General features: G+C 36.7%; 1 protein-coding gene across 1 annotated transcript in view; it reads left to right on the top strand.

The window, feature by feature from the left end:
- LOC150107054 (transmembrane 9 superfamily member 1-like) overlaps window positions 1-25110 on the top strand; it is a 372331-nt gene that overhangs the window by 233262 nt on the left and 113959 nt on the right. The window contains exon 9 of the mRNA XM_090392919.1: window positions 1152-1299. Within this exon, the coding sequence (XP_090249045.1) occupies window positions 1152-1299 (148 nt within the window). The remainder of the gene's footprint in view (window positions 1-1151; window positions 1300-25110) is intronic.

Below are 25110 nucleotides of genomic sequence, written 5' to 3'. Positions count from 1 at the left end.
TACAAACAAGTTGAAGGGGGGCCACTACTGGAAGTCCATTTTTATCTAGAACATCTAAAAACCTCCTTTTCTCATCCATACAACCTAAGCCTTCTTTCTTGGGGTATACATCGATGACATTTTTTATTATCTGGTGCTACAATAAAAACAAATTATCTGCCTTTCTAACAAAAATAAATGGTCTATGTCATTGAATCAATTTCACGATGGAAATAGAAAAAGAAAATAAACTTACTTTCCAGGGCATCTTACCCTCCCATTCCTCTGCAGGTAAACTAATTACTTCCATTCGAAAATTTACATTTACTGGATGTTCCGTTCAACAATCATGATTCCCATCATCTAAAGGTAAATGACCCACTAGTCTCTTCCTGATATTTACTAAGTTCTGTGTAGCTGTCATCTTTCTTACTTCGACAAACTGGATGTTCATTGGTGATAAGATTGCAATAACATCTATCCTACATCTCAAAAAAAAAACTGAGAAATCTGGTCTAGCACAACATGGAATTGATACCAACCATAACATCCTCAGGTCTGAGATGTGTTTACTTCATTGTTTCCACCATAAGTTTGAACGTTTGTTTAAAGAAAGTGCTGAAGGACTTACTTCACCAGTCAAACCTTAATTGGAATAACTGCCTCTCCCTATCAAAGATATGGCGAGTCTTATTCTGAAACATAAAAATAAAAAATCAACATAAAATCAATAAAATAGAAAAATAAATAAATTCTTAAACCACCCACAGTACAAATGTACTATAGATTTATAAATTAATGTTTCATGAGTGGGAGCTACATAAAAGAAATTAAACATCATTAACAAATTTTTTAAAATAACACATTTTCTCTGTTCTCTGTATAACATTATATAGCTCTTACTATTTTAAAGAATCCATTCATCTTGTTCTACTTTGTATTCTAACTGCCCGATGCCACCGATGATCATAATTTCAGGTTGAAATATTTGGCTGTTAAAATTTATTGTTCACTTTTCCTTATGTTATCATGTTAATTTATTTAATCTTTTCATAGCACTGATTTATTGTAGGTTCTTCTATCTCATGGTATTGATATATATATTTTTTTTAATTGACTCAATTTTTTTAACATAGGTAATGACTGAAAGAGTTTAACTGATTTTTTTCCAGACTCGTGTTTTAAGAAATGATTTTGCTCGCTATAATGTGGATGATGATGAGTTAGACAGCATGGAAGGTGATGAGTATGGATGGAAAATTATTCATACGGATGTCTTCAGGTTTCCTAAGTGGAAAACTCTTTTTTGTGCTATTCTGGGTAAGTGCTATTAAATATCCCTATATATTTAGTATATATACAGTGTTTTCCCATAGCTGCTATGGAAAGTAGCTTACCAGATGATGGCATTGCACTTTGGTGCAATGCCGTTATAAACTGAACTAGTTACAAAGAACCTTTATAAGGGCTTTTCACCTGAAGGTAATTAGCCAGTCTCATATGACATCATCATTTTCCTGATATGTACACTCAAGGAGTGTTCAGGCTACTCTGACAGCACTACATGATTAGGTTTACATTAATCTGAGCAGATGGATGGGTCTGACAGATGCCCAGTGAACATCTCTTACAAGAGTGTGTAACCCAACTATGAAATTTGGAGGTGGCAGTGTGATGGTATGGTCCTGTTTTTCCTGATTTGGCCTTGGACCTCTGTGGTGCCATGAACATTGAACTCCGAGAGGTATCTGAATTTTCTGGACAATGCAATGCTGCCTACTTTGTGGCATTTCTACAGAACTGACCATTATGTCTTTCAGCAAGACAATGCATTGTATCATAAGGCTGCTGCTGTAACTGCGTTGTTTGTGAACATGAATGTCACCACACCTGACTGGCCTCCACAGAGCCCTGATCCTAACCCCTACTGAACATTTGTGGGATGAACTGGAGCATTGGGTTAGGTCAAGGGATGTCTGCCCCACAACAGTTCAGGACCTTATTACATGCCTACAGGAAGAATGTTCCAAAATTCCCATTGATCACTGCTGTATGCTTGTAGAAAGTATACCCTGTAGGATTGCTGCAGTCACTGCAGCGAAAGGTCCTACATCTTATTAAGGTGGATGTCATAGCTGTTTGTTCCTCACACTATGGTGTTCGTTGATTTCTTTCCAAGCACTGTGTTTGTGTATTTATTTATTTATTTTTTACATAGCCCAGAAACCCTGTTCTAAAGAACAAATATGGAACTTTTTCACCCTTATGCAAATACAGAAAATATTATCCTCTCCATCATGTTTCAGTAATCAAATACCGTGAGTAGATATATTAATTAAAATTATAATAATGGAATTAACTCACGTAAAATATTATTTATTAATAGAATTTTCACCTGAGTATCACAGGCATCTTCAATACATGTATAAAGCTAATTAAACAATAAATGACAATTCCAAAAGGTACCACCTAAGTAGCTAATGTAAGATAACTAAAAAAAGGTCAATAAATTTCCTAACTTATTTAAAAAAAAAGCTAAATAAATAAATAAATTATATATGTGTGTGTGTGTGTGTGTGTGTGTGTGTGTGTGTGTGTGTATACAATTTTTAAATTTTCAATTTTTAAAAAAGTTAGGAAAGATTAGCTGACTTATAAGGTACTATCTCCCACAAAGCAGATAGACATAGACCATCGGATCTGTTTAAGTTAGGAGAGTGAAGTAAAGTTTCACATGTTTCTTTATAAAACTGTTCCATGAGGAACCGACTTTTGTGAAGGACTCTTGTCTTGTTCTAATGAACATCAGTCTAGTGTTGATGGCATGTTCTGCAAGTCCAGACTGTTCAGGTTTAAGGTACTGAATATAAGACTGGTGTTCTTCTAGCCGAATAAAAGCAGATCTTCCTGTTTGTCCGAAATAAGATAACCCACATGAGCAAGGCATCTGGTAGACATCTAGATAACTGAGATGTGGAAGCTTGTCCTTTGGAGAAGTCAGAAAGGTGGAGATTTTTCTGATTTATCGAAAGGCAACAAAAATATTTAAATCTTTTAATTCTTCGCCAACCAGATGGTAACCTACATTTCTCAGTCTATAGTAAGAAGACTCATACAGGCCATTATATCCATGCTGAATCTCATCACCACCCCAGTCAAAAGGCAGGAACTATTAAAACACTGGTTCATCGGGCCCACTCCTTTTGTTCTTCAGATGATCTATTACAGAAAGAATTGCAATACTGTATATTATTTCCTCTTTTTTTATCTAATGAGTATAAGAATTCCTTCATCAAAAGAGCTTCGAGTAGTTTTGATATATCTTCCTCTTCAAATACAGAAGAAATAATGCATATTCCTATCCCTTATGTGCAAGGCATTAGTGAACGCGTAGCAAAAGTTTTAAAACCACTGAATATTTTTGTTGCCTTTCGACTGGTCAGAAAAATTTCCACCTTTCTCACTTCTCCAAAGAACAAGCTTCCACATCTCAGTTATCTAGGTGTCCACCAGATCCCTTGCTCTTGTGGGTTATCTTATTTCGGACAAACAGGAAGATCTGCTTTTATTCGGCTAGAAGAACACCATTCTTATATTCAGTACCTTAAACCTGAACAGTCTGGACTTGCAGAACATGCCATCAACACTAGACTGATGTTCATTGGAACAAGACAAGAGTCCTTCACAAAAGTTGGTTCCTCATGGAATGGCTTTATAAAGAAACATGTGAAACTTTACTTCGCTCTCCTAACTTAAACAGATCTGATGATCTGTGTCTATCCCCCTTTGTGGAAGATAGTACTGGATAAATCAGCTAATCTTTCCTAACTTTTTTAATTGTATATATATATATATTATTTATTTATTTATCTTTTTTTTTTTTAAATAAGTTAGGAAATTTATTGAACTTTTTTAGTTATCTTACATTAGCTACTTAGGTGGCATTTTTTGGAAGAAGACGAGGAATTGTCAGTTATTTTTAATTAGCTTTATACATGTACTGAAGATGCCTGTGATACTCAGGTGAAAATCTATTAATAAATAATATTTTACGTGAGTTAATTCCGTTATTATAATTTTAATTAATCCTCTCCACCAAACCAAAAGAAACATGCCACAGAATTCTCTCTCTCTCTCTCTCTCTCTCTGTGCACATGAAAGATTGCAGAACCTGTAGCAAATCAGTTCAGTGCACAGGAAAGAGTAAATGGAGAAAGAAGAGCCTCTGAAGTCTGTTACAAAGAATAGAAGCAGATGGAATGAAAGAGAGGATCTGTGGTTTTGAAGTTAGGCTCTTAAAGGATATTGATCTGTTTCTGCTTGTATTTTGATAGACTCAGTCTTCATGGAAGTACCCATAGTAGAGACCTAATGCAGATCATCTGTGAATAGCAAGTCACTGAGAGAGGGTAACTGATCAGCTGGATTGCTCTCCTCTTAATAGCAAAAATTTTTAATAAAGTGCTTGGTTCGTTAACCTAAATATGAGAATACTATTCTAAGGGTAGGTGAATTTGAGATTTGTAGTGTGAGTAACTGGATGGCTGAAAAGTACTGTCTATCGTAGATATGAATACTATGATTTTTAGAGGCTGAGGAAGCAACTGATGATAGAAATAGAAAAGATAATAGCAAATGTCAGTCCAAGAAGAGAGAGATCCTGTTTGGATATGATGTTCAATAATTCTTTTTTCCACAGATCAACTAGTCTGTCTAAAGCAGCGCTTCCCACACTGTGGACTGCAGCCCTCTTGGGGGCCGTAGGTTTTGTTGGGGGGGGGGGCATAAAATAATGAAAACAAATTTAAAATGTTTGAAGACTAAGTTGATTTTTTATCTTAAAAGAAATGTATTTAATTTTTATTTATTATTTCTTTTTTGTTATTTTTTATATTTTAATGGGAAAAAATCACACATTGGTGCAGGTTCACAAATTTTGCTTCCTGTGTATTTTGGCACTTAATGAATATTAGTAAATATATGCTTGTTCATATAAGTTTCATTTCAAAGCAGAAATCTAAGAATTACAGTTTCAAATATTTCACCTGATATTGACTTTTTGTGCAGCAGTATTGAAACACATCCACCACATTAAATTGTTATTAAACTTCTTTTTTGTTTTTAATACTTTCTTTATTACTAATCGTTTTACGTTTCATGTGCTTGTACTGCAAATGTACAATTGCAATATATCTATCTATATAAAAATATACGATAATGTGCCATGTCAAATGTGTATGTAAGATGCTAAAAATGTAATATTTGCATTCGATTTTTGCAATATTCGCTGTGTATGTTTTGTATTGAATATAAATACAATAAATATTATAATAATATTATATATGTCTATATTACGATTTTTTTTCGAGGGGGGGCATGAAATGTTTTAATTTTTCCAAAGGGGGCTCTGGCATCCAGAAGTTTGGGAAGCACTGGTCTAAAGTATGCTAAATGACATTCACAGGGAATCTGGTAAACACTGCTGGTGATAGAGGAGAAAGTATGGTGTTTGTAGTTGGCAAAAAACTAAACATTGGGAATGTTTAGTTTTGGATTGGAAATGTGTGGATGTTGGGTGAAACTTCTTCAAGATTAAATACTAGCAAAAGAGCCAAAAGACTTCACTTGACCAAATAATATTATTTTAAAGAAAGGATGTTAATTTTTTTTTCCAGCCAAATATTTTGAAACTATAGTTTCCAAAGTGACAGAGAGCTTATGAGATTACAACCCATGACACCGAGTTATTTGGTATTGCACTAATTGAAAGAATTTGTCCAGAGGCTGTATATGATATATATATATATGGTATGATATATATATGACCCATATATGATATGATATATTGGAGAGAGTACAAAGGAGAGTGTTAAAAATGATATCAGATTGTGGAATGCTGATTATGAAGACAGATTGAGAATTTGTAGACTGCAGACACTAGCAAACAGGAGAAAGAGGGGTAATATGATCGAGACTTTCAAACTTCTGAAAGGGTTATACAGGATTTCAATTGATGGAATTTTTCAATTTATGGAGGTTGGGAAAGGATGGGAGGTTATCCTTGGAAGCTGAGAATGAATGCTGTCAAGAAGGGTGTAAGGGCTAGATTTTTTTCTCAGAGGGTGGTGCGTGATTGGAACAGATTGCCATTGGATGTTGTTAGTGCAAGCAGTGTGAATGAATTCAAGAATAAGTATGATAGCTGGTGTATGTAGTATGTGGCCTCCCTCGATGCGTCTCTGACTCCCTGGAGGTCTCTCTTAATAATATTCATCTTCCATTAGTGTGTTTGATGTTTTATTGACCTAACAGCTGTGGGAGACCCACACTAACCACACACTATCTCTGTGGGAGACCCACACTAACCATTATTCACACAATATTCATCATACCTCATCCTACTCATTCACTGTTAGGGCACAACTGATTCTGGCATTCCGTTTCATTCACTCTCCAAGAAAAGAATCTAGTTCGTACATCCATGTTAACCATACTCTTACCAGCTTCCATGGGTGAAGTTGTGTAAGTTGTTCTCCTCCCTTCCCCCAAATTCATGTATTGAAACATTTCTTTTATATCTTATAGAATCCATTTAGTAACTTATAAGTTTCTGTCATGCCCCCCTCTCCTCTGCCTCTTAATTAAACTCTGCAACTTGCACACCTTCATCTATACTCATAGGGAGCACTCCATAGACCTGTCACCAACTTGATCACTCTTTTCTAAATCTTCTCCACTACCTCCTGATCCCAAGAAACTGAGATGACCAAATCTGTAATCATAACCTTATAAAGAGGAATAATAACCTATCTTTATTTGTCAGTGTGTTCTTTAACATCCAAGTAATCCTTTGAGTTATTTTGCCAACTTTTGCAGTATGTCCTCTGAACTTCAAATATCTGTCCGCCAGATCTCTAGCCTCATCAATTTCCTGTAATCCAGTACCACCAACATGATACCAAGTAGATAATCTTTTCACTCCAAATTGCATTACCTTATTTTTTTCAACATTGAACTGACAATCATTGTCCTTTGGCCAAACTGCCAATTTATTGAAATTAATCTGCAGGATATCTACATCAGCTTTATCAACCTATTTTGTATCATCAGCAAACAATTGAATATCCTCCTTAAATCTTCCCCTATATCATGAATATACAAATCATTGAATAGTTGTCCTAGCCCCCCCCCCTCCTCATTTGCTCTGGTTCCACTCCAACATAGACCACTCTCTGATATCTATCAACCATTCCTCCAGCCTTATATCTATTTCCATTGTCTCCAACCTTATCTAATAGTTTTCACAGAATAACCCTTTGTTCAGCAGTATCATGGTGTAACCATTTCCTTTATCCAATTCTGCTGCCATTTTATTATAAAATGTGAATAAATTAATAAGGTAGGATCTGCCGTTTACAAAGCTGTGCTGTCCCATTTAGAGTATTGTATTCCTGTACATCCATTCCTGAATTTTATTTTTAACTAGCTTTTCCAGTATTTTTACCATGACTAGAGAAATACATTTTTTTTAAAATGTCTCTGTCACCCATGAAAATTTTTTCTGTAAACCTATAAGTACATTAATACTGTGGGTGAGCTAAGGATTTTTTCAATTTTTATTAATTATATATGTTATTGGGGTGCTTAAGGGTCAAATTATATGATATTGGGGTGCTTAAGTGTCAAAGCTGTATAACTGAGAGGAGACCTCCACATAGCCTTTAATGGAATGCGGAGAACCGACCAGGGCTTCTGACCTAATGTCCAATCCTCACCTTCTCGTGGTGCACCCTGTTGGGTATCTACTTTGATACTGAATGAACGAGGATGGGCTGGAAATTTGGGATTTAGCCGACCAAATTGTATTCTTATTGGTTAAACCAAAATAAAAAATGATGGTACAACATGACAAAATTTTCATGCCGGCTGGAGCGTCGCCTGGTTAAACAAGGCCCCCATTGTTTTAGCCAGGGGAACCAGGGCGAACAGCAAAAAGTCAGCTACTGGAACAAATCTGAAAACAAACCCCAACTCAACCTAACCAGAGTTAAAGATTGGTACAATCAACATAAGAAGCCTGAATGGCAAAGAAATGGAGCTAGCTGAGGAATTAGATAAGTACCAGATTGACATAATAGGGGTGACTGAAACAAAAAAGACCAAAACTGGTGAGATCTTTCTGAGCAATAAATACAAAATGTTATATTCAGGCAATGACAATCAAGGAAAAGGAGTAGCCATAGTATTCAACACAAAATACGAGGCTAATCTTCTTGAATTGCAGTCAGTCTCAAGTAGAGTAATGTGGGCAAATATGAGAATGGGGAACTGGACAATGAGACTTATTTGTGCCTATGGTCCCACAGAAGGTTCTACTAAGGTAGAAGTGGAGGAATTTTTTGCAGCTTTAGAAAAAGAAACTGACACAATGAAAAAGGAAAAGTTGGTCCTTGTTGGGGATCTAAATAGCAGAGTAGGAAATGATTGTGAGACATACAAAAATATTTTGGGAAAATTTGGAGAGAAGAGCAAAGCTAATAATAATGGCAAATATCTGTTGGATTTCTGCTCAGGACATGGATGGTTATTACTAACACCATGTTCCAACATAAAAATGTGCACAAATTCACATGAAGAGAAGAGACTAGGAATAAGAAAAGTCTCATTGACTATGTTACTGTTGATAGTGATGTTTTCTCCCTGGTGCAGGACACCAGAGTGTACAGAGGATTTGAAATTGGAAGTGATCACTATTTAGTCTTGAGCAGGATAAAATTGAATTTCATATTGAAAAGAATAACATGTAAGAAAGTTTTAAAGCGAATAAAAGTTGAGCAGCTTTCAGATGTGAACTGTAGACTAAAATACAGAAAGATTATTGAAAAAAAAAATGAAAGAGTTTGAGAACAGGAATCAAATCTTGGAGATTCAGTGGCAAACTCTGAAGAAAACATTGACTGATTCTCCCAGAGAGGCATGTGGTGAGGTTGTCTGCAAGGATAAAAAAAAAAATCAGAACTCCCTGGTGGACACAGGAAGTTAAAGAGGCAGTGAAGGAAAAGAAGAAAGCATACCAAAAGTAACTGGCAAATAAGTCAGCTTGTTCTCTTAGAGAATACAGAGACAAATGCATAGGATGCTAAACACTGTGTAAAACTAGCTAAACAAAAGTCATGCGAAGACTTTGGCAAGAATATAGAAAATAAATATCAAGAAGGTCGCAAAATATTCTGGAGGTTGTTGAAGAAGCTTAGGAATGTACGAAAGAGTGCTGTAAAAGGAGATAGAGATGATAAAGGTGACATGAAAATGGTAGAAAAAGATATCCTTGAAGTATGGAGTAATTACTTCCAAAAATTGCTAAATGAAACAAGCAGTGATGACAGCACAGTGGTAAAAAACACTGACTAGGCATGCAGTCAGGAATACATATCCATACTTGAAGTAGAAAAAGCCATCAAAGGGTTGAAACATGGAAAGGCAGCAGGAGTAGATGATATTCGACCAGAAATGCTGAAGTATGGTGGTATAAAAGTCTTACAGTGGCTGCACTGCATAGTTCAGAAAGCCTGGACAGAGGGACGAATTGCCGATGATTGGAGTAGAGCTCTCATAGTGCCCATATATAAAAAGGGAAATAAAGCTGAATGTGAGAATTACAGAGGTATTTCCCTACTTGAGTGTTCCTGGCAAGATCTATGCAAGTATACTTGAGAAACGGTTGAGAAGAATTGTGGAAGAAAAGCTGGGTGAAGAACAGGCTGGATTCAGGCCAAATAGAGGCTGTCAGGATCAGATCTTCACTTTACGACAAATAGTGGAGAAATCATGGGAATATAACAAAGATCTGTATTTGAGTTTTGTCGATTTGGAAAAAGCATATGACAAGGTGCCCAGAGAGAAGCTATTCAATATGCTGCAGTTATATGGTGTCAATGGGGTATTATATCAAGCAATACTTAGTCTTTATTTGAGTTGTAAGTCAGCAGTTAGAACTGAAGGAAGTACAGGAAGATGGTTTTATGTTAAATCTGGTGTGAGGCAAGGATGTACATTATCCCCTCTGTTATTCATTATCTATATGGATCACATTATGAAGGAAAGTGGTATTAAACATGATATCAAAATTGGAGATGTTAATGTCAGCTCTTTGCTTTATGTGGATGATGTTATACTTCTAAATAAATCCGCTACAAGTCTGCAAGATTCTCTGACTAAATTGAATAACTGTTGTAATAGATATGGTATGAAGGTCAGCAATAAAAAGACAAAGACAATGAAAATAGGCAGAATCATTGAAAATGTCAACTGTGTTGTGAATGGAGAACCTGTGGAACAAGTAAAACATTTCAACTACTTAGGCACGATTTTTACTGAAGACGGCAAATTAAATATAGAAATAGACAACAGAATCAGTAAAGCTGGTATGGTGGGAAGTCAATTGAATAAATTCATATGGAATAAGAGAGAAATTAGTCAGAACACTAAATTAGCTGTATACAAGACAGTGTTCAAACCAGTTTTAACTTATGGATCTGAGAGCTGGGTCAGAAGTAAAACCCTTGACCAAAGACTAGAGACTGCAGATATGAGAGTCCTGAGGAAGATTAGAGGCGTGAACAGATGGCATCAATGGCAATATCATATTAAAAATGAATATATTAGGAAAGAACTTGGCATTGTCAGCATCCAGGAATGCGTTAGCAGAGCTAATCTCAGGTGGTATGGTCACTTAAATAGAATGGGAGAGGAAAGATTAGCAAAACAAGTGTTCTTTGCCAGGTTGGCAGGAAAACGACCCAGTGGAAGACCAAGATATAGGTGGATTGATACGGTACAAAGTGCCTTAGACGATAGAAATATAAGATCTGAGAATGATAATATTGGAGTCTTGACAAGTAACACTGATTTGGAGGAAAATTGTAGATAGGAAGTTAGTAATGATGTAATTTTTTCATGTAGTACTATCATATCCTGTACCCCTCTTGAGGGTACATGGCAGGAATTTGATGATGATGATGATATATGTTATTTTTTACATAATCCAGAAAATCTGCTCTAGAGACCAGAAATGGAACTTTATCAAGCAACTTCAGGCCTCCAGTAAGTAGAGCAGTGGTCTCACACAAGATGATGAATTTCATCTCTTACTGACTGACAGTCACAAACATATATGCCTACTGCAGAATTTGAATCCATTGTCTGTTGGTCGAAGAGCAGATATACTCATCGCTCTGTCATTCGGGTTGGCATGGTCTGTAATTTGCTACTTCTGTCTTGGAGTCACTAGTGCAGAAATCAAGTGACATCACTAGTAGCTGTGGAAATCAGTATGCAGGCACTGCATAGGAAACGTGCAATACTTTTATGGTCAAATTTATGCCTTAGAGAACCTTGCATATCCACTTCACCAACATCTGTGGCCTAAATTCCAACCTTAATGGTGTCCACTACCTTCTTCAGTCTACCAAACCCCCACCTACTCTTTCTGGCAGAAACTCAAATCTCACCTCCCCCCACCACTATTCTACTCAACCTTTCAAACTCTTTAACTCCTTTCAACTCAAGGATGGTGTCTGCGCATACATCCACTCTGACGTGACAGAGAACATCCAACCTAGAATTGCCCAACTTTGGCCTTCGTTGGTTGAAAATATCACTCCCCCACTCAACCAAATTCATTTGCTATCTCTATCGCTCCCTAATGCTACAACCACTCTGAGCTCTTTGATTTCCTCTCCTTAAAAATTGGTTTTCTCTAGTGCCACTTTCTGAACAGTGACATCATCATCCAAAGAGATTTTAATGTCCACAACACCAACTGGCTTTCATCCTCCAGTTGTATACGGGGTGTGGCTATTAAATAATGTTGTTTATTATTACAATTGTACAACTTAATTGTTATCCCCCTTCAACATACTCCCCCCCTCCTCTATATATACACCGTTGCATACAAATTTTCCATTGTTGGAAGCAGTGCTGCAAGTCATCAGGTGTTATCTGCTTCAGTAGTACTGTCGTTTTCTCCTTTACCTCATTCACTGACTGAAAATGGGTGCCCTTCAATGTGGATTTCAACTTTGGTAAAAGTCGCATGGAGCTAAGTCCAGTGAGTGAGGTGGATGGTACAACACTGGGATCTTTTTATCAGCCAGATACTTCTTTACAGACAGTTCACTTTGGGCCGGAGCATTGCCGTGATGGAGAATCCAAGAGTTGTTCTTCCATAGATCGGGTGTCTTCTTCTTCACTCATTCTCTCAGTTTGGCCAGAACCTCAAGGTGATATGTTGGTTAATTGTCTGACCCTCTGGTACCCATTCAATCATTACCATGCCATTGATATATATAAAAAAAAAAAAAAAACGATCAGCATTGCCTTCAGTTTTGACTTGCTCATTCTTGCTTTTTTCATTCTCAGTGATGTGGGAGTTTTCCAGTGCATCAATCCATCTTACTCACCAGACTTAGTTCCATTCAACTTACCTTTTTCCAAAGTTGAAATCCACATTGAAGGGCACCCATATTCATTCAGTGGATGAGGTAAAGGAGAAAACAGCAATGCTCCTGAAGCAGATAACACCTGATGACTTGCAGCACTGCTTCCAACAATGGAAAATTTGTATGTAACGGTGTGAAGATAGAGGAGGGGAGTATGTTGAAGGAGGATAACAATTAGGTTGTACAGTTGTAATAATAAACCACATTTTTGCAACCGTCTCGTTATTTAATAGCCACACCTCGTAACTCTTGTAGGCAGAGATGCTGAAAACATTTTCCGTTACTAACACCTAACCCGAAACACTCCCCAAACACCCTAGATCTCTTCCTCACCAACAACCATTCCAAATACACAGTGAATATAGTGGGCCTCCTAGGTAATTCTGACCACAATCTAGTGCTCATCTTCTTCCACATGCAACAATGCTTACTCAGCCACTCACATACAAGAGTAGTTTGGCATTATAACAGTACCAAGTGGGACAGTCTTCATGACTTCTATGCCTCATCCCCATGGTTAGACTATTGCTTCCGGTCTTCCAATCCAAACATATGCCCTGAACTTATCACCAAAGTAATCATCACTGGCATGGAAACATACATCCTCCACACTACTCTGAACTGCCATTTCCCTAACTAAACCTGGTTCTCAGAAAGATGTGCCAAGGCAGTATAAATGAAAAACCAAACATACCACAGCTAGCTCCAATCAAGAACTCCATCCTCCTTTAGAGCTTATACTCAAGCCCAAAATAGCTGCAAGAAAACTATCAATGCTTCCAAAACAGAGTTCGAAAGAGGCAAAAAGCATGAAACTTGCAGCCTGTACATGGCAGCCGAGCCTTTTGGTCTCTTGACAAAACAATTGGTTGTAACTTTTCCCCAACACTATTCCCATCCCTATTATACCCAAATGACTCTATTGCATCATCACTACCACCACCCACAGAAAAAGCCAATCTCCTGGCTTCACACTTTGCTTCCAATGCATGCATAACTGACTATGGTAAATCCCCCCCCCCCCCCAATCATTCCAGATGCCCAACATACAATGCCTCATATATCCTTTTCCAGAAAGAGATCAGAAAAATACTGCCCAAATTAGACATAAAAAAGTCTCCTGGCTGAGCTTCTGAAAAACTAGGATTTCTCTTTTACTCAAGATTTTACTTCTCTCCTGAACAACTGTTAACTTTATATAAATCCACCCAGCTATTGAATACTGGCTCACATATGGAGTGGGGGCCCCTAAAAACTCCCTCAAAATGCTTGACTCAATACAGAGGAGAGCAATTAGACTTATTAATGACCCATATCTTGCCAACTGACTCCTCCCACTTTCACACAGACATTTGGTTTTGCACTATGTGTATTCTACAAATATTTCAATGGGAAATGTTCATCTGAAATAGCATCAATAATTCCCTCACTTAGTACTAAGCACGTTGGATCACATGCAGCTGCTGCTCAACATCCCTTCACAGTGCACCTTGAAACCCACAGAACAAGATTCTTTTCCTCCTCCTCCATTCCTGCAACTGCTGTATTGTGGAAGTCTGTGTTGTGTTTCCCAAGGAATGCAATATACAGTCTTTGAAATCAAATGTAAACGAGTTTCTCCTTTCCCAACTGATTACCCATATACGGTACTAATGTGCTATAGGTTGATCAACACCAACCTCTCATGTATGGGCTCAACATAAAATAAAAATAATAAAAATAAAAAAAAAAACTTTATATGATAGAACTATCTTAACCTCTTTCCACTCCCTTGGAACCTTGCCAGAGCTGAGACAGATTAAACAACTTCATCAGAGGTACCACTAGTTCTCTTGCACTTTCTTGTAGCACATGGGCTGACATACTATTCAGTTCCACTGCTGTATTCATATTGATATTTTTCAATATTCTAACATTGACCTCTGTCAATGTTAGAATTTGTGCTTTGTATTGTTCATGAGCTGGCTAGTCACCTTTTTGTTCATTTGAGGTGTGTTTGAGGTGTTTTGTTCATGTCTGGTGTGAGATAGAGGCCAATACGACAAAATATATTGTTGGTTGCTGCCTTAAACCTTTTTTTTTTTTGCAGCTCCTGCTTTATATTGCTACTCATCCACTTAATTCCTACCTGGTTTATTCTCCTGACCTTGGACATGCAATCTGATACTGCCTCTCTAAAAGAATCTCTGAACACTTCACATGTACTACCGGCATTCATTCCTTGTAACTTCTTATGCCATGGCACTGCTCAAAGCTTCCATCTACGTTTGTCATGATTGCCAGTTTTGTAGTTCCTCATAAACTCTTTATTGACTGGGAATTCTACATGTTGAGCAATCTCCCAGTCAACATTTTGATAGGCCTGGTTCCCTACATCGCATGCTGTTTCAGGTAATCATTACTTAGTAACTGTATAAATTCTATTTCCAGTTTTCTGTGCTCATACTTCCTTGCAATCTATATCATCATAGTTGAAGGCTCCTGTGATAATTGCCCAGCCTGCACTCATTGCCTTAATCAGCTGATGCTAGTTGTCCACATCTTCTTCTGGACTCCCAGGTCAATAGCAACAACCAACAATATATTTTGTTGTATTGGCCTCTAAAACAAACTATCTACCTTGGATCTACAATCCTCCTTAACTTCTTTTTTTTTTTGTTAAAGTTCTTCAGCATCATCATCATCATCATAAAATTCCTGACATTTACCCTCAAGGGGTGTACAGGATATGATACTACTACATGAAATATTTACATCATTACTAATTTCCTATCTACAATTTTCCTCCAAATCAATCTATTACCTGTCAAGGCTCCAACATTGTCAGATCTTATATTTCCATCTTCTAAGGCACTTTTTACTATATCAATCCACCTATATCTTGGTTTTCCTCTGGTGCTTTTTCCTGCCAACCTGGCAGAGAACACTTGTTTTGCTAATGTTTCCTCTCCCATCTATTCTGTATAAGTGACCATACCACCTGAGATTAGCTCTGCTAATGCATTCCCGGATACTGACTGTCAAGTTCTTTATTAATTTCCTTGTTTTTAATATATTGTCATTGATGTCATCTGTTCACGCCCCTAATCTTTCTCAGAACTCTCATATCTGCGGTCTCTAGTGTTTGGTCAAGTGTTTTACTTCTGACCCAGCTCTCAGATCCATAAGTTAAAATTTATTTAAACACTGACTTGTATACAACTAATTTAGTGTTTTGGCTAATTTCTCTCTTATTCGATATAAATTTATTCAGTTGACTTACTACCATACCAGCTTTGTTGTCTATTTCCATATTTAACTTACCATCTTCACTAAAAATCGTGCCTTAGCTGAAATGTTTTACTTGTTCTATAAGTTCTCCATTCACAATCCAGTTCATATATTTTCAATGTTTCTGCCTATTTTCATTGTCTTTGTCTTTTTATTGCTGACCTTCATACCATATCTATTACAACAGTTATTCAATTTAGTCAGGGAATCTTGCAGACTTGTATCAGATTTTTTAGTAGTATAACATCATCCTCAAAAAGCAAAGAGCTGAGATTAACACCTCCAATTTTGATATCATGTTTAATGCCACTTTCCTTCATAATGTGATCCTTATAGATAATGAATATGAGAGGGGATAATGTCATCCTTGTCTGACACCAGATTTAACATTAAACCATCTTCCTGTACTTCCTTCAATTCTAACTGTTAACTTCCAACTCAAATAAAGACTTAAGTATTGATTGATATAATGGCCCATTAGCATCATATAACTCTAGTTTTTTGAATAGCTTCTCTTTTGGCACCTTGTCATATGCCTTTTACAGATCAACAGAACTTAAATACACATCTTTGTTATATTCCAATGATTATTCAACTATCTGTCGTAAAGTGAAAACTGATCCTGACAGTCTCTATTTGGCCTGAATTCAGCTTGTTCTACACCAAGCTTCTCTTCCACAATCCTTCTCAAGTACACTTGCATAAATCTTACCAGGAACACTCAGTAGGGAAATACGTCTGTAATTCTCACATTCCGTTCAATTTCACTTTTTATATATGGGTACTATGAGAGCTCTACTCCAATCATCTGGAATTCGTCTCTCTGTCCAGGAGTTCTAATCACTGCAGTGCAGCCACTGTAAGACTTTTATACCTCCATACTTTAGCATTTCTGGTCGAATATCATCTACTCCTGTTGCCCTTCCACATTTCAGGCTTTTGATGGCTTTTTCTACTTCAAGTATGAATATGTATTTCTGATTGCATGCCTGGTCAGTATTTTTTACCACTGTGCTGTCATCACTGCTCGTTTCATTTAGCAATTTTTCAAAGTAATTACTCCGTACATCAAGGATATATTTTTCTCCCGTTTTCATGTCACCTTTATCATCTCTAACTCCTTTTACAACACTCTTTCCTTCATTTCTAAGCTGCTTCAACAACCTCCAGAATATCTTACCACCTTGATGTTTATTTTCTATATTCTAGCCAAAGTCCTCCCATGACTTTTGTTTAGCTAGTTTTACACAGTGTTTAGCATTCTTGCATTTGTCTCTGTATTCTCTAAGGGCACAAGCTGACTTATTTGACAGGAACTTTTGATATACTTTCTTCTTTTCCTTCACTGCTCCTTTAACTTCCTGTGTCCACCAGGGAGTTCTGATTTTTCTGTCCTTGCAGATAACCTCACCACATGAATCTCCAAGGTTTGATTCCTGTTCTCAAACTCTTTCATTTTTTCTTGATTAATGTTTATATATTTTAGTCTACAGTTCACATCTGAGAGCTGCTCCACTTTTATTTGTTTTAAAACTTTCTTACACATTCTTTTCAATATGAAATTCAATTTTATCGTGCTTAAGGATAAATGGTGATCACTTCCAATTTCAACTCCTCTGTACACTCTGGTGTTCTGCACCAGAGAGAAAACATCATTGTCAACAATAATATAGTCAACGAGACTTTTCTTATTCATTGCCTCTTCTCTCCATGTGAATTTGTGCACATTTTTATGTTGGAACATGGTGTTAGTAATAACCTGTCCATGTCCTGAGCAGAAATCCAACAGGTATTTGCCATTATTATTAGCTTTGCTCTTTTCTCCAAATTTTCCCAAAATATTTTTGTATGTCTGACAATCACTTCCTACTCTGCTATTTAGATCCCCAACAAGGAACAGCTTTTCCTTTTTCATTGTGTCAGTAGGTTTCTCTAGAGCCTCAAAAAATTCCTCCACTTTTACCTTAGTAGAACCTTCTGTGGGACCATAAGCACAGATAAGTCTCATTATCCAGTTCCCCATTCTCATATTTGCACACATCACTCTACTTGAGACTGCCTGCTATTCAAGCCTCTTATTTAGTGTTGAATACTATAGCTACTAATTCTTTTCCTTGATTGTCATTGCCTGAATATAACATTTTGTATTTATTGCTCAGGAAGATTTCACCAGCTTTTGTCTTTTTTTGTTTCAGTCACTCCTGTTATGTCGATCTGGTACTTATCCAATTCCTTGGTTACCTCCATTTCTTTGCCATTCAGGCTTCTTATGTTGATAGTACCAATCTTGATCTATGGTAATGTTGAGTTGGGGTGGGTTTTAGTATTTGTTCCAGTAGCTGACTTTTTGCTGCTTGCCCTGGTTCCCTAGCAAAAACAACGAGGGCCTTGTTTAACTGTGCGATGCCCCAGCCAGCATGAAATTCTGTCATGTTGTACCATCATTTTAAATTTCTTTTAAGCCGATAAGAATACAATTTGATCGGCTAAATCCCAAGTTTTCAGTTCAATTTTGCCCAATCTTGTCCGTTCAGTATCTAGGTAGATACCTAACAGGGTGCACCATAGGAAGGTGAGGATTGGACATTAGGTCAGAAGCCCTGGTTGGTCCTCTGTATTCCTTTGAAGGCTATGTGGAGGTCTCCTCTCAGTTATATAGCTTTGACCCTTAAACACCCCCGTTCTCTGCTATTTAGATCCTCACAAAGGACCATCTTTTCATTTTCCATTGTGTCGGTTGCTTTCTCTAAAGCCTCAAAAAATTCCTCCACTTCTACCTTAGCAGAACCTCCTTTGGGACCATAGACACATATAGGTCTCATTGTCCAGTTCCCCATTTTCATATTTGCCCACATCACTCTACTCGAGACTGCCTACCATTCAAGGAGATTAGCCTCATGTTTAGTGTTGACTACTATGTCTACTCCTTCTTTTCTTTGATTGTCATTGCCTGAATGTAACATTTTGTATTTATTGCTCAGAAAGATCTCAGCTCCCCAGTTTTTGCTTTTTTTTGTTTCAGTCACCCCTATTATATTGATCTGGTACTTATCCAATTCTAGCTAGCTCCTTTTCTTTGCCATACCAATCTTAAACTCTAATGATATTGAGTTGGGGTGGTTTTAGGGTTTGTTTCAGTAACTGACTTTTCACTGTTTGCCTTCGTTCCCTGGCAAAAACAATTGGGACCTTGTTTAACCCAGCGACACCCCAGCCAGCATGAAATTCTGTCATGTTGTACCATAATTTCATTTAATATTGTGGTTTAAGCCAATAAGAATACAATTTGGTAGGCTAAGTCTTAAATTGCCAGCCTATCCTCATTCTTTCAGTATCCAGGTAGATACCTAACAGGGTGCACCACGAGAAGGTGAGGATTGGACATTTGGTCAAGAACTGAGCCCTGGTCATTTCTCTGCATTCTTTAAAGGCTATGGTGAGGTCTCCTCTTAGTTATATAGCTTTGGCCCTTAACCCCCCCCCCCTCCCCAAGTTCTTCAGCTATCATTAATAATACTTCTCCTTCCTTGGTTAGAAAACCGAGGTCCAGATTTTAGTTTTCCAGCATGTGTGTCAAGGCATGCTTGTTTGAAATATACTTAGTAACACAGGGGAAATTGAAAAAAAGATGTTCAAATTTTAGAAGTGCAATATATGAGACAGCGAACGAGATAGTCAAAAGTTAAATACAATAAGGAAAAAAAACCCTAGATGACAGAATCAATATTAGAACTTATGAATGAAAGATGAAAAAGAAAAATACACAACAGTATAAAATACTCATTAAAATGATAAAAAATGAATGCAAGAGGCTAAAGACAAGTGACTAAATGAAAAATGTAAAAAAATAAGTGGAATTGGACAACAAACACAGCAGTAAAGAAATGCATAAGTCAATCCAAGCTCTGACAAATAAAAAGAAAAATTTCAACAATAATATTTGTATAAAAGATCAAAATGGAAAAATACTACTAGAGAAACAAGATATCATAAAAAGATGGAAGGAATATGGAAAAGAACTGTTTGACTCTGATCACACAGAAGCACCAAATATACAAAATATAGAGGGTGAACCAAATTGCACATGAAGAAATATAATACAATATAAGCCAAATGAAAATAGGTAAAACACCAGGCCCTGATCAGATCCCTGTTGAATTGTTAAAGAAATTAAATGAAAACATAATTAATGACCTAAAGCTTATTTTTAATAATATCTATGATACAGGATATATCCCAGATGATATAAAGAAATCCATCTTTGTCGCTATCCTGAAAATTTCAAGAACTTCTAAATGTTCAGAATATAGACTAATAAGTTTAAGAAGCCATGTTATGAAATTACCACTGAGAATAATTCTTGAAAGAATAAAAGACAGTTTATCAACAGAAATAGAAGACACCCAATCAGGTTTTCAAAAAGACAGAGGTACAAGAGAAGGAATTTTCAATTTGAAAACATTATGTGAAAGAAGCCTCAATAACACCAGAAAAGCATATATCTTTGTTTTGTTGATTACACCCAAGCATTTCATTCAATAAAATTCAATCAAATGTCATATTTGATTCAATAGACCAAATGAAATTAATATATATCCTACAGAATAATGTGTTAAAAGTAAAAGATCTATTTATAATTACAAATATATGCTGGAATCAAGTGGCCTCAATAAGATACAAAAATGCATATTCTGACAACTTGGAAATCAAAAAAGGAGTAAAACAAGGATGTGTCTTATCACCCTTACTGTATAACATATATAGTGAACAAGTTTTAAAAGATATCGCAGAATTGAAGGGTGTAAAGGAGAGAGTAGGAACTTCAGGTATGCAGATGGCAATGGTCCTTATAGCTGAATCTGAAGATGTTCTTCAATACTTAGTCACAGAAATTTACAACAGAAGCTTAGACATGGGATTAATTATTAACCTGAAGAAAACAAAGTGCGTGATTATATGAAAAAAAAAAACAATGAATAAGAAACTAAACATAACTGTTAACCAAAAGAAAATTGAACAGGTTCAGTCTTTTATATGTCTGGGACAAATTTTACAGACAGAGGAAATTCCCTTAAAGAAATAAAAAGAAAAATAGAGATAGCAAGGAAAAGACTTTATTGATATGAAAACTGTTCTAACATCCAGATACATTAACATAAACACAAGGAAAAGATTAATAAAATGCTATATCTGGTCAAGCCTTCTCTGCAACATTGACACTTGGACTCTAAATAAAGAAGCAGAGAAAAAAATGGAAGCTTTTTCATAAGACTGGCATAATGTGGACCATCAGTCCACATTATGTCAGTCTTGTGAGAGATAATGCAGAAAGTTATCAACAGTCAATTTTCCTCACCTGGATGCCATCCAGTTAATCAGTGACCATTGGTGTGGATTCTGTCATGTTTGATCCACAGTTGATATCCATTCTACCATTACCCATTTGTGGATGCACTCTATGGAAAGGTATGGTGAAATTCATGTGGTTAGTATAGATGTCTCCCTGCCATTCATTGGATCTTGGACACAGTTGTTAACCAAGATCCAATCAAATTGGATTGAAATTAGATTGTAATTTCCCTCTCTGTGTATTATTATGTGTCATGGCTGATGGCTTCCTGTTTTCAGAATTCCCTACCAATGCTAGAGTGCCTTGGCTCTATATTTCTGCACACTCTTGTCTCTTATTAAGAGAGACCTCCAGAAAGTCAGAGACTCATTGAGGGAAGCCATACTATCTGCACCAGCTGCCATACCTGCTCTTGAATTCATTCACACTACTTGCACACACCACATCCAATTGCAATCCATTCCAATAACACACCACTCTATGAGAGAAAAATCTATCCCTCATCCCTTTCTTGACAGCATTCATTCTCAACTTCCAAGAATGCCCTCGTGTCCTTTCTCCCGTCCTCTGTAAGTTGAAAAATTCCATCTACTGAAATCCTGTATGACCTTTTCAGATGTTTGTCTCAAACATATCTCCTGTTTGCTAGTGTCTGCAGCCTACACATTATCAGTCTGTCTTCATAATCACTGTTCCCACAATCATGATATTTAACAGATTCCTTTGCACTCTCTCTCACTCCACTGCATCAGAATAACCACAGAAACCAGGAGACTAGACCTGTGTGCAATAGTCTAAACGAGGTCTTATTGAGGCCTTGTAAAGAGGCAAAATTACTTATCTTTACATCAAAGTTCCTTTCAGCATTGCATTATTCTTTGAGTCAGTATTTGCCATCTTTGCTACATGACCTTTGAACTTCAACTTCCTGTCTACTGAAACTCCAAGATCCCTAGCCAGATCAGTTTCTTTTAGCATAATCCCACCAATATAATACAACATTGGATATCTAATCACACCAAAGTGCATGACTTTATATTAACTAACATTCAACTGATAGTCATTTTCACATGCTCACAATTCTATAAGTTGAAAAATTCCATCTACTGAAATCCTGTATGACCCTTTCAGATGTTTTTCTCAAACATACCCCCCCCCCACTCATACTAAACATATCTCCTGTTTGCTAGTGTCCACAGTCTACAAATGCTCAACCTGTCTTAATAATGATTGGCCTGAGTGGTTAGTGTACCTGTTCTCCAACCAAAAAGATTGTGGGTTCAAATCCTGCTGTATGCATTAATGTTTGTGACTGTCTTTAGGTGGAAGATGAATTTCATTGCCTAGTGCGAGACCACTGCTCTGCTTATTGGAAACCTGAAGTGGCTGAAAAAGTTCCATGTTTGGTCTCTAGAGCAGGTTTCTGGACCATGTAAAAATAAATAAAAAAAATTACAAAAAACATGTATATAAAATTGACAAAAATGAAAAAAAAAAAAAAAAAAAAAATTCAGCCTATTCAAATCATTCTGCAAGTACCAAATATTAGCAGCACACCTCTATGTATCTTCGCATTATCAGCAAATAACTGTGTTGCCTGTCAGATTCCTCAAAATGTTATTAATTAATGAATAACAATAGACCAAGGACTGATCCTTTTGGCATTGCCTTAAATCTTGCAGAATCACATCCCCCAACATACCACTTTGATAACTGTCAGTCAGCCATCCTCTTATCCATGCCAGTATTTTATAATCCAACCCCTTAATTTCCAATTTATGCAGCAGTCTTTTGTATTGTAATCTGTGAAAAGCCTTAGCAAAATCCAAAAAGTATCACAGTGAATCCATTCCCCTTGTCTATCTCAACAGTAACATTATTATACAATGTGAGCAAGCTGCTCAAACATGATCTTCCCTTAGTAAACCCATGCTGTTCTTTGCAAAGTATAGTTTTTCTGTCAACCCCTTTCTGTATGTGATCCCTGACCAGCTTTTACAAAATCTTCACCACCACTCTAGAGATACTGATCAGTTGACTGGTCAAAGGAATAGCCAGTTCAGCAGAATGCTCTGTTAACATCTGTGCTGATATCTCATCAATCTCCAGTTCAGAATTCTTATTCAGTTTGTGCAGCTGCTCTACCTCCTTCTCATACACCTGAGTTTCTTCATACCACAAAGAGATAGCAGTGTTGATAGCTTTTAACAAAATGGTCACTTCGTTTAACAATCTCTTCTGCAGTCAGCCACATATCTTCCACATTCAGTACAGTTATTCTTTCATATTCATTCTTTCTTTCTTTCTTTTACTTGCAGCATAACAATAGAATTTGGGATTGTCTTTAGCTTGCAGAGCCAGTTTATTTTCATATGCAGACTTAGCTTTTTGTACAATAGCTGTATCTTTTCTGGCCTACACCTTATAATTTTCGTTACTGTATTTCTTCCACATCTCTTCTTATGAATCTCTTGCTTAATAAGATTGCACATCCGTTTTTCTCCTTCCATGTCATCATCATCATCAAATTCCTGCCATGTACCCTCAAGGGGTGTACAGGATATGATAGTACTACATGAAAAAAATTACATCATTATTAATATCCTATCTACAATTTTCCTCCAAATCAGTCTGTTACTTGTCAAGACTCCAACATTATCAGATCTTATATTTCTATCGTCTAAAGCACTTTGTACCATATCAATCCACCTATATCTTTGTCTTTCTCTGGGTCGTTTTGCTGCCAACCTGGCAGAGAACACTTGTTTTGCTAATCTTTCCTCGCCCATTCTATTTAAGTGACCTTACCACCCGAGATTAGCTCTGCTAACGCATTCCTGGATGCTGACAATGTCAAGTTCTTTCCTAATATCCTCGTTTTTAATATGATATTGCCATTGATGCCATCTGTTCACACCTATAATCTTTCTCAGGACTCTCATATCTGTGGTCTCTAGTCTTTGGTCAAGTGTTTTACTTCTGACCCAGCTCTCAGATCCATAAGTTAAAACTGGTTTGAACACTGTCTTGTATACAGCTAATTTAGTGTTCCGACTAATTTCTCTCTTATTCCATATGAATTTATTCATTTGACTTCCCACCATACCAGCTTTACTGATTCTGTTGTCTATTTCTATATTTAATTTGCCGTCTTCAGTAAAAATCGTGCCTAAATAGCTGAAATGTTTTACTTGTTCCACAGGTTCTCCATTCACAACACAGTTGATATTTTCAATGATTCTGCCTATTTTCATTGTCTTTGTCTTTTTATTGCTGACCTTCATACCATATCTATTACAACAGCTATTCAATTTAGTCAGAGAATCTTGCAGACTTGTAGCAGATTTATTTAGAAGTATAACATCATCCGCATAAAGCAAAGAGCTGACATTAACATCTCCAATTTTGATATCATGTTTAATACCACTTTCCTTCATAATGTGATCCATATAGATAATGAATAAAATGGGGATAATGTACATCCTTGTCTCACACCAGATTTAACATTAAACCATCTTCCTGTACTTCCTTCAATTCTAACTGCTGACTTACAACTCAAATAAAGACTAAGTATTGCTTGATATAATGCCCCATTGACACCATATAACTGCAGCGTATTGAATAGCTTCTCTCTTGACACCTTTTCATATGCCTTTTCCAGATCGACAAAACTTAAATACAGATCTTTGTTATAATCCCATGCTTTCTCGACTATTTGTCGTAAAGTGAAGATCTGATCCTGACAGCCTCTATTTGGCCTGAATCCAGCTTGTTTTTAACCAAGCTTTTCTTCCACAATTCTTCTCAACCGTTTCTCAAGTATACTTGCATAGATCTTGCCAGGAACACTCGGTAGGGAAATACTTCTGTAATTCTCACATGCAGTTTTATTTCCCTTTTTATATATGGGTACTATGAGAGCTCTACTCCAATCATCGGGAATACGTCCCTCTGTCCAGGCTTTCTGAACTATGCAGTGCAGCCACTGTAAGACTATTATACCACCATACT

The sequence above is a fragment of the Typopeltis vanoorti genome, chromosome 5 (assembly GCF_054136105.1).
Source record: "Typopeltis vanoorti isolate ZY-2024b chromosome 5, IOZ_Tvanoo_1.0, whole genome shotgun sequence".
Taxonomy (NCBI): Eukaryota; Metazoa; Arthropoda; class Arachnida; order Uropygi; family Thelyphonidae; genus Typopeltis; species Typopeltis vanoorti.
This window is presented reverse-complemented; position numbering and strand designations above follow the sequence as displayed.